Source organism: Sinohyriopsis cumingii, chromosome 9 (genome assembly GCF_028554795.1).
Source record: "Sinohyriopsis cumingii isolate HCF-2022 chromosome 9, ASM2855479v2, whole genome shotgun sequence".
Lineage (NCBI taxonomy): Eukaryota > Metazoa > Mollusca > Bivalvia > Unionida > Unionidae > Sinohyriopsis > Sinohyriopsis cumingii.
The window spans coordinates 4927502-4944086 of NC_142969.1; the positions used below are offsets into that span (position 1 = coordinate 4927502).

At 35.9% G+C, this 16585-nt stretch overlaps 1 protein-coding gene across 3 annotated transcripts in view; it reads left to right on the forward strand.

Moving 5' to 3' along the window:
- The first annotated feature begins 7247 nt into the window (after nucleotides 1-7247).
- Nucleotides 7248-16585, forward strand: part of LOC149791203 (uncharacterized) — a 46736-nt gene continuing 37398 nt past the window's right edge. The window contains exon 1 of one of the 3 annotated variants that reach the window (XM_089969665.1): nucleotides 7248-7380. Coding sequence is in view for 1 of the 3 variants with exons in the window: in XM_089969664.1 (XP_089825790.1) it covers nucleotides 10078-10137 (60 nt within the window). In the remaining 2 variants the exon portion in view is untranslated. Of the gene's footprint in view, nucleotides 7381-9758; nucleotides 9893-10036; nucleotides 10138-16585 lie in introns of those variants that run through there. The other 2 variants (XM_089969666.1, XM_089969664.1) reach the window with 2 other exon arrangements.

Genomic DNA, 16585 nt, shown 5'->3' on the forward strand with positions numbered 1-16585 from the left:
AAGCTAAGTTGTGGTCCCTCACTGTTGGACCCAATGACTATTGTTTCAAAACACCAATTCCCTTAATTATTCTTTGAAAATTTTATGTGCAGCTCCTTCTTGATACAACTTTAGCAGAGTTCCATTATCAGTTTTCTGTGACATTGTTTTGTGGAGATGTCAGCAGGGTTCCATTATCAGTTTTCCGTGTCATTGTTTTGTAGAGGTTTTGTCAGGAGAGTCTAATTATTAATTTACCGTGTCGTTGTTTTGTAGAGGTGTTGTCCGGAGAGTCTAATTATCAGTTTTCCGTGTCGTTGTTTTGTAGAGGTGTTGTCCGGAGAGTCTAATTATTAATTTACCGTGTCGTTGTTTTGTAGAGGTGTTGTCCGGAGAGTCTAATTATCAGTTTACCGTGTCGTTGTTTTGTAGAGGTGTTGTCCGGAGAGTCTAATTATTAATTTACCGTGTCGTTGTTTTGTAGAGGTGTTGTCCGGAGAGTCTAATTATCAGTTTTCCGTGTCGTTGTTTTGTAGAGGTGTTGTCCGGAGAGTCTAATTATCAGTTTACCGTGTCGTTGTTTTGTAGAGGTGTTGTCAGTAGAGTCTAATTATTAATTTACCGTGTCGTTGTTTTGTAGAGGTGTTGTCCGGAGAGTCTAATTATTAATTTACCGTGTCGTTGTTTTGTAGAGGTGTTGTCCGGAGAGTCTAATTATCAGTTTACCGTGTCGTTGTTTTGTAGAGGTGTTGTCAGTAGAGTCTAATTATCAGTTTTATGTGTCAACAGTAGACGAGCAAATTTGACAAAAGGCATAATTACGTAAGACTTTCCAAGCTTACACATACGGAGCCTATCTGTCATTATGGCTGCCATTATTAAAATTACAAAAACCTTTCATTGTCCGAACACATTATGTTAATACAGATTTCTTGGTAGATTACCTGGCATTGGGTTAGGTCAAGGGTGAGCAAACTACGGCCCGCCAAGGGCTTTCATGCGGCCCGCCAAGGGTTGTCATGCGGCTTAGGAACAAGTCATCATTCGCACTGACTCTGTTTGTTACTCTGTTTATCAAAAAAATGTGCTTCTTTCGAAGTTTAAGTTTAAGTTTTCAAATATTAACAACATATTAACAACTGAAAATTAATTAGATGTTATTTAGAAAAACCTTTTGTTTTTGCTATTTCAAATATTAATTATTTCACTTAATGAACTAAGCGGCCAGCGACAAGGTGTAAATTTGAGTATGCGGCACTTACACTGGAAAGTTTGCCCACCTCTGAACTTTAGGTTGATGACGATAAGGCGAGCCATCATGCAAATATATAGCACCAGGCATAGTACGTAAATGAAACATGGGGATGTTGGTGGTTTTTTATTTTGCATCATTCTTACCCATCACAAAGAACATTCATGCACCTCCCACTTTGGTTGTACTTTGTGTGCGTGCGTGCGTGTGTGTGTGTGTGATTGGATTTTTAAAGTAGCTTTAACAATTTTGCAGTCATATCGCTACGATGTCTACTGTATGACAGTTTATGGTGATGTCTAGCACTGGGGCATCGTGCGGCAGAAATGTAGCATGATGTCCCACCCAGTCACATTATCCTGACACCAGGCCGACCTATCCTAACACTAACCTCTTAATGCTGAGCGCCAAGCGAGGCAGCTGTTAGTACTACTTTTTTAAGTCTTTGGTATGACTCGGCCGGGGATCGAACCCACGACATCCCGCATCCGAGGCGGACACTCTGACCACTAGGCCACCGGAGCGGTTTGATTGTACTAATGAATGTTGTTTACAGTTTGAACCCAGCGGAAAAGTTTTGTCATACTGGCAATAGACTTCGGACAATCTTAAAAAGTGCATAAATTTTGGTGGTTACCTTGACAGTGCTTGCATTTAGTGTCGGTTCTGATAAGTACTGAAAAAGTATTTGAAAACGGCCAGCAGTCTTAGAAAAGTACTTGAATTTTGAAACGTGTTTTGCTGAGAAACTTGACTTTATTGACATTAACTTAATCAAGAAAGCGAGCGATTCGCTAAAAGGAGATAGAAACCGGACAATATCAAGCTTTCATTCAGATTTTGATCACATACGTTATTAAACTTCCGATTGGATCGATTGCATGTTCGTTAGTTCTCAGTCTCGTTTGGGATTGTGAACACCACATGATGTAACTGAAAGGATGCTGTGTTGACTCGGCCGTTAAAGTCGCCATAAACACTATATGCATTTTATATATAGGTAGGGCCAAGCGATAAAGTATTGTACGTGTTGTGTTTGTCAAAGGCCATAGATGAGCGAAAGCTGCGGTCGCTTATGTTATACTGTTGGTAGGGACATTGCTTTTGACTTACGTACCGGTCAAGGTAAATAAAAATCGAAGTCTCAGAATCGGACGGTTCTGACCTTGTTGCACCTAAAATCTCTGGAAATGGTAGCAAATTTTTTGTGGAACAGAAGAAAAATAGAAGTCGAATACTGTAGGAATTTTCTTGTAGAAAGCAGTAGAAAATTGCTTGTAGAATAAAGTAGTATTTTACTGAGTAAAAATCGACGAATAGATACCATAGTACTAACTCGGATCTTGTAACTTTAAAAGCATTTGAACCATCAGTGTAACGAGGGGCTTGTAGAACTACAGTATAGATAGGGACTTTAAAAGCTTTAGTGTAACTAGGGACTTGCAGAGCGGCAATATAACTTGGGACTCTTAGAGCTAGAGTATAACTACGGACTTGGAGGTATACAAAATAACTAGGGACTTTTAAAGCTACAGTATAACTCGGGACTTTTATAGCTAAAGTATAACTAAGGACTTGTAGATGAGATGACTGCCTAATGCACTAGGTACCCCTTGAGCTATAATGTTATTATCTGGGTCTTGTTTAGCAAATAATATTCCTCAGTTCTTGCTTAAGAATGAAATATTTGATTCTGATATTTTGCGGACTCAAACCATAATCAACATTCTTGCAAATTTTATACACGTTATTTGTAGTGTTTGAAATTAATATTTTGTCCTTGAAAAATCCTTGAAAAGAGCTTGAATTTCCTGATTAAATATCAGTATAAACTATGTAGTAAATAACTAGTTTGAAGTACTTTGTTTTCGCAGAAATAAGTCATGGTTTTTGCGTGCATCAAAGCAAGTAAATAAAAAATATCAGCATGAACAATGTAGCAAACCAACAGTTGAATGTACGTTGTGTTCACGGAATATGTCCTAGGGTTTCCTTGCATCAAAGCAAACAAAGTAAATTTCAGTATGAACCATGTAGCAAATCACCAGTTGTATATATGCTTTGTTCACGGTACATGGCCAAGGGTTTCCTTGCATCGAAACAAACAGATGAAAGCTGGTTACAGTAACGTTTCTTAGCGTGTCACTTGCATCGTTCTAAACCACTTAAGGGGGAAAGTATGTCAAAGTGACCTTATTTTTGCAACAGAGACCTTGCTATCAGAAAAAGTTGTTGTCTTCCTGGGAAATCTCCATCTGCTAACTTGGCATGTTCATGGGGCTAGACCAGTCTTCTTTGCATTGGACTAAACCACCCAAGGCTGTGTTGGTCACTGTGATCTGCTTGTCTTAAAACTAATGACCTGTTTACAGGTAACACAGTTTCGAAGCTTTGTCTTACTGGCAAATCTGCAATTTTATGTGTGCATTGTTTTTTGATCTTTTTAAAGGTGTTTCATGAATCATTCTAAACTACCCCCAGTTGAACATTTGTCACAATGCCGTGTTTTCCTTCCACTATTAACTGTCAATTAAATATCCCAGAGTAAACTTTTTCTTCTCATATCAAATATTTAGCTGTATGCATGGTAGATACATGAAGTGTTGTCATGGTTTTCTATCCATCATTACGCCCCTCCGCACTAGGAAAAATATGCCACAGTGAATATTTGTGCACTATTCATTTTCTTGTGTGCAGGTCATCGCCATTTCGCAAGGGTCGTCGATGCACCTCGTGATACATGGAATATTGATCATCCTCGCAATTGAAATATCAACCGGCTAACTCTTCCTCCTTGCCTACTATTGGTATTTCACTGTTTACATCCTGCAAAGTAACTATGGAAAGGATACATGCGTCACATCAATTTCAAGAACAACACAATCCGGAAATGCCTAATTCGCAGATATATCCATATATTCGATCATCAAACAATAATATCTGACGAAGTCACTTCTTAGCCTTAAGAAATTTTACGAGGACCAACTTATGAAACCTTCCCTTGCCACATGTAACAGTATCTGCAGCGGGGTGGGGTGGGGTGGGGGACTACATGAACCAACCAGGCTGCTTATGACATTTAACTTGGAATAAAGCTGAGAATAATTATTGCAGATGCTGGTACGTTTCTCCCATTTAAACCAATCTAACATTTCTTTCCAGCTGATGCATGCATATGTCGTGGAATTCATTATATGTCGTGGAATTCATTATACGTCGTGGAATTCATTATATGTCGTGGAATTCATTATACGTTGTAACTGGTCATGTAATATGTGAATATATCTCACTGGCTGAATGCAGCATGTTTTTTTTTTTTTTTTTTTTTTTTTTTTATCCGCAAGAGGACATTGTTTCTGCTAGCTAGCTAGGTCACATTTATTTTTCCTATGTAGTCACTATATTTTTTTGTCAGTACTGAGCTTTCCATTATGTCCAAATTCTAACACATATTATGTTAATCTAAAATATCGTCAACGTTGAAATCACTGCGAGGTTCTTGTTCCAGGTAACCTGGCGTCGTTTTGAGAAACTGGACTGTAAAGAAAACAACTTGCGGTGGCTCAAAAATTTCACTTACGGACTAGCAACAGTACCTTATAAATGTACACTGTCGTTAAACACACACAGACAGTCACACCATAATACTCATATAATAAAGAATAAACAATTTTCTTTTTAATCAATACAAAGAATTCCTAAATTTAGCTAGTGTATTATCACCAAGTTGAGAGACGAGGAACCGCTGTGAAACTAGATTGGGACTACTGTACATTCGTGGGTCCTGAACCGGAAGTAATAACTGTGACCTGAATCCACATAAGCCAAAGGTCCGGGCAATCAAAAAATTTAGGGTAACGAAGATGAATTATTCCTAACGTTATACCAACAACTGGCATACAGATGAGCTTGGTTGCGTTTCATACATCTCGTTTGTTGATATTGTCATTATAAAAAATACTCTCCCCCATTCCTTTTGTGTCGTTATGCTGTTATACTTGATGTCAAGAATTGCTTTGTGTTTGTTGCTTTACGGCACATCAACACTATAGGTTATTAAATTCAGAGGCAATTTGATTAAAATGCCTCGCCCAGTGACACACTATAGTTGTCGTCTTTACACACCCTTTCCGTACTGTTAACATCGCTGTCTCTATTAATTCTAGTTTGCAAATATCAGTATAATAACCATAATTGTTTACTTTCCTACCAATGTTACTTAACACTCTCTTTTTAAATATATTTATGCTTCTGCAATGTTCCTTGGCAACGTAACTATCTACCTACCTACCTACATACATACATACATACATACGTGGGTCGCTTTGATATTTTTCCATGGCGTATTATACAGTATAAATAATATTGACATGTGCCACATCACCTGGATATTTTATTTTTAAAAAATGCTGAGTAATAATTCACATTCTAAAATAAATCTCGTTTATAATGAAATTGCTATACTGTTATATAACAATGAATGTTGCAGAAAACCCTTTAAACAATTCAATATGCCAATTTTTAAAACAAAATTAACCAACCAGGAAACCACTCTGCTAGCCAACCTAGCGAACCTAGCGTGCTGTAGACAAATTAGTAAACACGGTATGACGTAGGTTGATTATAGTTTAAGATGACATTCAATATTTATTTCCAGTAGTAGCAATTATTCAAAATAAAGAGCTCTCAGATGGGGCCATGCTGTGTTATAATTGGGTTTTATCCGCATAACAACACATTATCCACAACACAGAATGTATTCCGCATAAAAACACATTATCCACAGCACTGGAGGTATTCAGCCTTTATGTGGTACATGATCGCTTAAATTGTACTTGAGAATTCAGCCCATACAAAAGAAGGATGGTAAATAAATCATAATAAAAACTGTTTAGACCAGGCCTATCGATCATTTATATTCCCCCATTTGAGTTCTTAAGAAAATTCCTAAATGCATTTACATTGCTCCCAGGCGACGTAAACAGTCCTCTCCATTTTCAATTAATATACCGTATACGTTTGAATAACTAACCATATTCTCTCTGTCTCTGACACACACACTTTCTCTCTCTCTCTCTCTCTCTCTCTCTCTCTCTCTCTCTGTCACACACATACACACACACACACACACACACACCATATCTGCTGATCTAAACGTCTCAATTTTGTTTCTATGTCCGTCACTTTTTAAAACGTCACCACAAATTTGGCAAAGGGCATCTACTGTTATCATTTGTTTGTCCGCCTGTCCTCCGATCAAGTATTGCATTAGGTCATTTTCCTGAAATATGTGTTTCTTGAGCACATTTAACAAAAATTTTCGCCGCCTTCTTCCCACCTCATTCATTTACGAAAGTCTCTGCCTCCATCCCACCTTTTCAGTTAGAAAAGTCGCTGCCTCCTTCCCACCTCTTCAATTACAGAAGTCACTTTCATATACACACATCTTTCAATCTCAGTTACAAATCCTATTTCTCTTTCCCACCTTTTTCAGATACAAAAGTGTCTTTCTCACACAAACATCTCATTACCACCTCTTTCTGTTACAAAAGTGTCTTTAATACACAAACATCCCATTACCACCTCTTTCTGTTACAAAAGTGTCTTTCATACACAAATATCCCATTACCACCTCTTTCTGTTACAAAAGTGTCTTTCATACACAAACATCCCATTACCACCTCTTTCTGTTACAAAAGTGTCTTTCATACACCGACACCCCATTACCACCTCGTTTTTACAAAATGTCTCTTTACCCATCTCATAGCTTTTTAAATTTTCTTAGTATTAGAAACAAAATTTCGTTTAAAGATTTTAAGTCCTAGAATTATTGACGATATCGTTAAATAAACTAATGTGTTTTAATTATTTTGCATATTTTTTTTTTAACCGCGTGTTGAGATAGTTTTATCTGTAGGAGAGAGATAAACAATGCATCGTGTGTGAATAAGGGAATCACTGACCCGACATGAATTATCATTGAGGGGGTAACTTATTTGGTTGCACACAGTACCAAGAAAAATACATGCATATACACATATGAAGACTCCAGGAGAACCTCGAATCTCTGTATAGATACATATATAGACAAGGATATGCAATCTTTAATGTAATAGTGGCTAGGCTTGGGATTGGACTTTACATATGAGGTAAGTATTTTATGGTTCTGTAAATCGTGCACCTGCGTGATAAAGTTGTTATTCTACAATACATGGTATACAATTACTTGACATTTATGTGTGAGTGCATGTGACATAAAAGTCCTGTATTAAATGTGCATTTTCTGGATATTAAATCTTAAAAGTTTGATTAAATTTATTGCGTGCAGGGTCCCTTTAGTTCCAAATCAACCTGTACAACATACTGACCGCTCCGGTGTCCTAATGGTTAGAGCGTCCGCCTCGGATGCGGGAGGTCGCGTATTCGAACCCGGCCGAGTCATACCAAAGACATATAAAACTGGTACCAGCAGCTGCATCGCTTGACGCTCAGCATTAAGAGGTCAATGTTAGGACTGGTCGGTCTGGTGTCAGAATAATGTGACTGGGTGGGACATTATGCTACATGTCTGCGGCATGATGCCACAGTACTAGACATCACTATAAACCGCCACACTGCAGACATCGTAGTGATATGACTGAAAAATTGTTAGTGCTGTTTTCCATTTCGTTTTCTTCACCATAGATTTTGTGGAACGTTCCACATTAATTAAATCACACAAAATATACTCTCCTGTTTAACAATCAAGAATACCGTATATACTCGCTTGGAAGTCGGGACCAACTGCAAACTGAAGAGGCACAGGTCTACAGATTTAGGTCTTTGCATTTTGTTAGGAGTAATGGGTAGAACAAACAACATATACCCATGTTGTTAACAGTTGGAATAAACATATACGTGAGCACAGATACACCATGAACAACCTCTTCTGTTTCCTCTCCACAACATCTAATGTATATTATATGAAGTACTTTACCGCTAGATCCATAGTTTCGCTATGGTCATCTGTAATCCATAGGAACGTGAACCAATAAAATAAATTAATAAATGTAGTTATCTATTTTGGAGTCTTAACTATTGTCCGAAGAACTGGATTAATTTTAATTTCACGGTGCTGTAAATTAAATTCCACAAACCTCACCATTTAATTTTGAAGATAGATATCTTTGCGTTTCTTGCGAGATTTCTAAACACACATACTTTATTGCCAATCAAATCTTTCATTTGCAAGTGTATGTAGAAAGAAATGGCATATTTGTCATTTTCTTACAAATGTGATTTGACAGAAAAACTAATTACAATGTCCTGACCTGTATGTATGTATGTATGTATGTATCTATGTCTGTCTGCCTGCCTGCCTGCCTGCCTGCCTACCTACCTACATACATACATACATATATACATATTGTTTTTTTTCTTTCTTGTTTAGTCCTAGGACAGAAAACAACAGAGTATACGTATCTTGCACTCTTTCCCTTGGGTTCTATTCAGAGAAATTTACAACCTGAAAGCAATTAAATCTTTATTTAACTCGGTTTAGACCTTTATTGGCTGAGAAAAGTCCAGGCTTGTATGTGGCAGATGAAAGTCCGTAATTTTAAAATATATACCACGGATTGTTCACCCGTGAAGTTTAAATTAACTACCGTATGAATGCATAACAACTGCCATATTTTCGATGTAGTGAACGTAATACTGATATTATGCCGTATGAACGCCATGCAAACGTTGTTGCTGTGGACCGTTCACTTACATTATGTAATATCATATGAACGCCATGCAAATGGTGATCACAGAGTCCGTTCACTTACATTATGTAATATCATATGAATGAACGCCATGCAAATGGTGATCACAGAGTCTGTTCACTTACATCATTAGATTGATTTGTATTTGCTACTATTGTAATTACGACGTTCGGTGTTCGAACCGATGTACCTACAATGGCACTGAACGTAACTCACCTGGTAACGATTTAGTCTGAATATTGATGTACCTACAATGGCACTCAACGTAGCTCATCTGGTAACGCTTTAGTCTGAATATTGATGTACCTACAATGGCACTGAACGTAACTCACCTGGTAACGATTTAGTCTGAATATTGATGTACCTACAATGGCACTGAACGTAACTCACCTGGTAACGATTTAGTCTGAATATTGATGTACCTACAATGGCACTGAACGTAACTCACCTGGTAACGATTTAGTCTGAATATTGATGTACCTACAATGGCACTGAACGTAACTCACCTGGTAACGATTTAGTCTGAATATTGATGTACCTACAATGGCACTGAACGTAACTCACCTGGTAACGATTTAGTCTGAATATTGATGTACCTACAATGGCACTGAACGTAACTCACCTGGTAACGATTTAGTCTGAATATTGATGTACCTACAATGACACTGAACGTAACTCACCTGGTAACGATTTAGTCTGAATATTGATGTACCTAGAATGGTACTGAACGGAGGCCACGCCCGATAATATTATGACTGAATTTTGATGTTTGTAGAATGGAACTGAAAGGGGCAAACCCAGTAACGTTTAGACCGAAGTTTGATGTATGTGGAACGGAACTGAACAGGGCAAACCCGGTATCGTTAAGACTGAATTTTGAATCTAGAATGGAACTGAACGTAGGACACACACGGTAATATCTAGACAGAATTTTGATGTATGTAGAATGACACTGAACGGGGCACACCCGGTATCGTTTAGATTGAATTTCACTATGTATATATGTATTGTCTTTAATTTACTGGTAGCTTAACATGGCTTCTCGTGAAATGTGATTGTAGAAATTATATTTTGCCTGGAATTACACGTTTTGGGAACATGGCGGAAGACAAAACAGCCAGATTCTATAAACTTTTGTATAGCTTAAGGAAACTAGTGGTGAGTCTAAACGTTACAGACAAATTACTCTCTCTCTGTCTCTGTCTGTCTGTCTCTGTCTGTCTGTCTTTCTGTCTGTCTCTCTCTCTCTCTCTCTCTCTCTCTCTCTCTCTCTCTCTCTTGAACTTGAAAGCGACGTAATACTGGCACAAATAATTATATCTAATATTTTTAGACCAAATAGTTATAAAAAAACCTCTGGACATTGTACCTTTTGCAGAACAAGTTTTGTTTGCACTATCATGATCTACTTAAAGTAACAGTTTTAGGGAGGGTTGGAGTTAGATGGGGATGGGTGGGAAAGGGGTTAGGAAGAACGGGGTGGGGAAGGGTTAGGATAGGGAGAGGGTGGGGTTTGATATGGAAGGGTCACAGATGCAACAACGCTGTCATTATTCTTTCTCTTTTCTTTTATTGTACAAAACATCTAAAGAATATCAATGTACAAAGATAACTAACATGACAAGTTTAGGGATAGGAAATGTATCATATATGCACAAATGTAGTAGATATACACAAAATGTAGCATATATACTCAACTGTAGCATATTATATTCAGAAAACTGTCGAATGTGGACAATTATATAATCCTGTACATACATCAATTATGACTTACTATGATTCATGACTTACATACTATGATTCATGACTTACATACTATGATTCATGAGAGATGCCACATTTGAATTTTATAATTGCAGTGTCATTATTATAAGGACAAACATATTGTCCTTAGAATGTGGACAATTGCAGTGTCGTTAGTGTAAAGAAATACATGTACTTATCTTTATTACTAGATGACGGGGAAGGGAAGAGAGAGAGAGAGAGAGAGAGAGAGAGAGAGAGAGAGAGAGAAAGAGAGAGAGAGAAAGAGAGAGCTTCCATTGATATTCTTTCGGGTAAAGTTTACTAATTAGCAATAGGTTTCAACAAGGTCACAATGCATTGCAAGACGTTATTTATCTTCAATAATAATTTACACTCAAAATTGACAGTACTATTGTTTTTACCGTTTACGGTTAATAAGCCAAAGACATTGCAGGTTTGCTAAAGGCTAATAGGGCAATAATATGTCGAAATCATTACCCGTACACTAAAGGATAATAGGGTAATAATAAGTTGAAGTCATTGCACGTACACTACAGGATAATACGGTAATAATAAGTCAAAGTCATTACACGTACACTAAAGGGTAATAGGGTAATAATAAGTCAGTCATTACACGTACACTAAAGGGTAATAGGGTAATAATACAAGTCATTACACATACACTAAAGCCTAATAGGGTAATAATAAGTCAAAGTCATCACACGTACACTAAAGGATGATAAGGTAATAATAAGTCAAAGTCATTACACGTACACTAAAGCCTAATAGGGTAATAATAAGTCAAAGTCATCACACGTACACTAAAGGGTAATAGGGTAATAATAAGTCGAAGTCATTATACGTACACTAAAGGGTAATAGGGTAATAATAAGTAAAAGTCATTACACGTACACTAAAGGGTAATAGGGTAATAATAAGTCAGTCATTACACGTACACTAAAGGGTAATAGGGTAATAATAAGTCAGTCATTACACGTACACTAAAGGGTAATAGGGTAATAATAAGTAAAAGTCATTACACGTACACTAAAGGGTAATAGGGTAATAATAAGTCGAAGTCATTATACGTACACTAAAGGGTAATAGGGTAATAATAAGTAAAAGTCATTATACGTACACTAAAGGGTAATAGGGTAATAATAAGTCAGTCATTACACGTACACTATAGGGTAATAGGGTAATAATAAGTCAGTCATTACACGTACACTAAAGGGTAATAGGGTAATAATAAGTAAAAGTCATTACACGTACACTAAGGGGTAATAGGATAATAATAAGTCGAAGTCATTACACGTACACTAAAGGGTAATAGGATAATAATAAGTCGAAGTCATTATACGTACACTAAAGGGTAATAGGGTAATAATAAGTCAGTCATTACACGTACACTATAGGGTAATAGGGTAATAATAAGTCAGTCATTACACGTACACTAAAGGGTAATAGGGTAATAATAAGTAAAAGTCATTACACGTACACTAAGGGGTAATAGGGTAATAATAAGTCAGTCATTACACGTACACTATAGGGTAATAGGGTAATAATAAGTCAGTCATTATACGTACACTAAAGGGTAATAGGGTAATAATAAGTAAAAGTCATTACACGTACACTAAGGGGTAATAGGATAATAATAAGTCGAAGTCATTACACGTACACTAAAGGGTAATAGGATAATAATAAGTCGAAGTCATTATACGTACACTAAAGGGTAATAGGGTAATAATAAGTAAAAGTCATCACACGTACACTAAAGGGTAATAGGGTAATAATACGTCAAACTCATCACACGTACACTAAAGGGTAATAGGATAATAATAAGTCGAAGTCATTATACGTACACTAAAGGGTAATAGGATAATAATAAGTCAGTCATTACACGTACACTAAAGGGTAATAGGGTAATAATAAGTCAAAGTCATTACACGTACACTAAAGGGTAATAGGATAATAATAAGTCGAAGTCATTATACGTACACTAAAGGGTAATAGGGTAATAATAAGTCAAAGTCATCACACGTACACTAAAGGATGATAAGGTAATAATAAGTCAGTCATTGCACGTACACTAAAGGGTAATAGGGTAATAATAAGTAAAAGTCATTACACGTACACTAAAGGGTAATAGGGTAATAATAAGTCAAAGTCATTACACGTACACTAAAGTCTAATAAGGTAATAATAAGTCAAAGTCATTACACGTACACTAAAGGGTAATAGGGTAATAATAAGTCGAAGTAATTATACGTACACTAAAGGGTAATAGGGTAATAATAAGTAAAAGTCATTACACGTACACTAAAGGGTAATAGGGTAATAATAAGTCGAAGTCATTATACGTACACCAAAGGGTAATAGGTTAATAATAAGTCAGTCATTACACGTACACTAAAGGGTAATAGGGTAATAATAAGTCAAAGTCATTACACGTACACTAAAGTCTAATAAGGTAATAATAAGTCAAAGTCATTACACGTACACTAAAGGGTAATAGGGTAATAATAAGTCAAAGTCATTACACGTACACTAAAGTCTAATAAGGTAATAATAAGTCAAAGTCATTACACGTACACTAAAGGGTAATAGGGTAATAATAAGTAAAAGTCATTACACGTACACTACAGGGTAATAGAGTAATAATAAGTAAAAGTCATTACACGTACACTAAAGGGTAATAGGGTAATAATAAGTCGAAGTCATTATACGTACACTAAAGGGTAATATGGTAATAATAAGTAAAAGTCATGACACGTACACTAAAGGGTAATAGGGTAATAATAAGTCAAAGTCATCACACGTACACTAAAGGGTAATAGGGTAATAATAAGTCGAAGTCATTATACGTACACTAAAGGGTAATAGAGTAATAATAAGTAAAAGTCATTACACGTACACTAAAGGGTAATAGAGTAATAATAAGTAAAAGTCATTACACGTACACTAAAGGGTAATAGGGTAATAATAAGTAAAAGTCATTACACGTACACTAAAGGGTAATAGGGTAATAATAAGTCAAAGTCATTACACGTACACTACAGGATAATACGGTAATAATAAGTCAGTCATTACACGTACTCTAAGGGGTAATAGGGTAATAATAAGTCAGTCATTACACGTACACTAAAGGGTAATAGGGTAATAATAAAAGTCATTACACGTACACTAAAGCCTAATAGGGTAATAATAAGTCAAAGTCATCACACGTACACTAAAGGATGATAAGGTAATAATAAGTCAAAGTCATTACACGTACACTAAAGCCTAATAGGGTAATAATAAATCGAAGTCATTATACGTACACTAAAGGGTAATAGGGTAATAATAAGTAAAAGTCATTACACGTACACTAAAGGGTAATAGGGTAATAATACAAGTCATTACACGTACACTAAAGGGTAATAGGGTAATAATAAGTCAGTCATTACACGTACACTAAAGGGTAATAGGGTAATAATAAGTAAAATTCATTACACGTACACTAAAGGGTAATAATAAAAGTCATTACCCGGACATTGAAGTCTAATAGGGTAATAATACGTTTTGTCATTACATGTACACTAAAGGGTAATAGGGTAATAATACGTCAAAGTCATTACACGTACACTAAAGGATGATAAGGTAATAATAAGTCGAAGTCATTATACGTACACTAAAGGGTAATAATGTAATAATAAGTCAGTCATTACACGTACACTAAAGGGTAATAGGGTAATAATAAAAGTCATTACACGTACACTAAAGAGTAATAGAGTAATAATAAGTCAAAGTCATTACACGTACACTAAAAGCTAATAGGATAATAATAAGTCGAAGTCATTGCACGTACACTAAAGGTTAATAGGGTAATAATAAAAGGCATTACACGTACATTGAAGTCTAATAGGGTAATAATATGTCAGAGTCATTACATGTACACTAAAGGGTAATAAGATAATAATACGCCAGAGTCATTCCACGTACACTAAAGTCTAATAAGGTAATAATAAGTCAAAGTCATCACACGTACAGTAACGGGTACAAATTAAGAAAGTGTAGAAGTTTACAAAATACGTTAAGACGCAATAAAAGATCCCAAAAGCAACATATCTGTGAAAACAGACATTTTCATCAGTGACCAATAACGCGGAAACAAATTCATGATAGTAGCTGACATTGATGCTCATTAGCGAGGTGTATCAGACAGGTAGGATGCAATGGTGAAACATGTTGCTCCAGAACTAATATATAATTGTACTTGTTCACCACCATACTCGAAATAGCTATAGAATCAAGAAATATTTTATCCTGGTCTTTTTCCTCCATCTCTTCCAAATGAACCGTTACACTACATTCCAAATGAACCGTTACACTACATTCTAGAGAACAGGATTATGAGGAGGTAACTACAATAAATTCTAAATATATAACAAAAGGATTTAAATCAGATTGTGGGCACAGAAAGGCGCATGCGTTATATATGTATACTCACGAAACATGTATTTATGACACCATGTGACCAGACATTTTATCTCATCTCCTTTGTGCTCTGGTGACATAGAAGCTTGTCTAATGAGTATAATAGTGTAAAAGTAGCTAGTCTAATGAGTACAAGATGACAAAGAAGCTAGTTTATTGAGTACAAGATAACAAAGAAGCTAGTCTATCGAGTACAATATGACAAAGAAGCTAATCTAATGAGTAAAATATAACAAAGAATCTAGTCTATCGAGTACAATATGACAAAGAAGCTAGTCTATCGAGTACAATATGACAAAGAAGCTAGTCTATCGAGTACAATATGACAAAGAAGCTAGTCTATCGAGTACAATATGACAAAGAAGCTAGTCTAATGAGTAAAATATAACAAAGAAGCTAGTCTAAGGAGTACAAGATAACAAAGAATCTAGTCTAAGGAGTACAAGATGACAAAGAAGCTAGTCTATCGAGTACAATATGACAAAGAAGCTAATCTAATGAGTAAAATATAACAAAGAATCTAGTCTAAGGAGTACAAGATAACAAAGAAGCTAGTCTATCGAGTACAAGATAACAAAGAAGCTAGTCTATCGAGTACAATATGACAAAGAAGCTAATCTAATGAGTAAAATATAACAAAGAATCTAGTCTAAGGAGTACAAGATAACAAAGAAGCTAGTCTAAGGAGAACAAGATAACAAAGAAGCTAGTCTATCGAGTACAGTATGACAAAGAAGCTAGTCTGATGAGTAAAATATAACAAAGAATCTGGTCTAAGGAGTACAAGATAACAAAGAATCTAGTCTAAGGAGTACAAGATGACAAAGAAGCTAGTCTATCGAGTACAATATGACAAAGAAGCTAGTCTAATGAGTAAAATATAACGAAGAATCTAGTCTAAGGAGTACAAGATAACAAAGAATCTGGTCTAAGGAGTACAAGATAACAAAGAATCTAGTCTAAGGAGTACAAGATAACAAAGAAGCTAATCTATCGAGTACAAGATAACAAAGAGGCTAGTCTATCGAGTACAATATGACAAAGAAGCTAATCTAATGAGTAAAATATAACAAAGAATCTCGCCTAAGGAGTACAAGATAACAAATAAGCTAGTCTAAGGAGTACAAGATAACAAAGAAGCTAGTCTATCGAGTACAGTATAACAAAGAAGCTAGTATAATGAGTACAATATGACAAAGAGGTTACTGTATCGAGTACAAGATGACAAAGAATCTAGTCTAAGGAGTACAAGATAACAAAGAAGCTAGTCTGTCGAGTACAAGATGACAAAGAAGCTAGTCTATCGAGTACAATATGACAAAGAAGCTAGTCTTTCGAGTACAAGATGACGAAGAAGCTAATCTAAGGAGTACAAGATGACTGA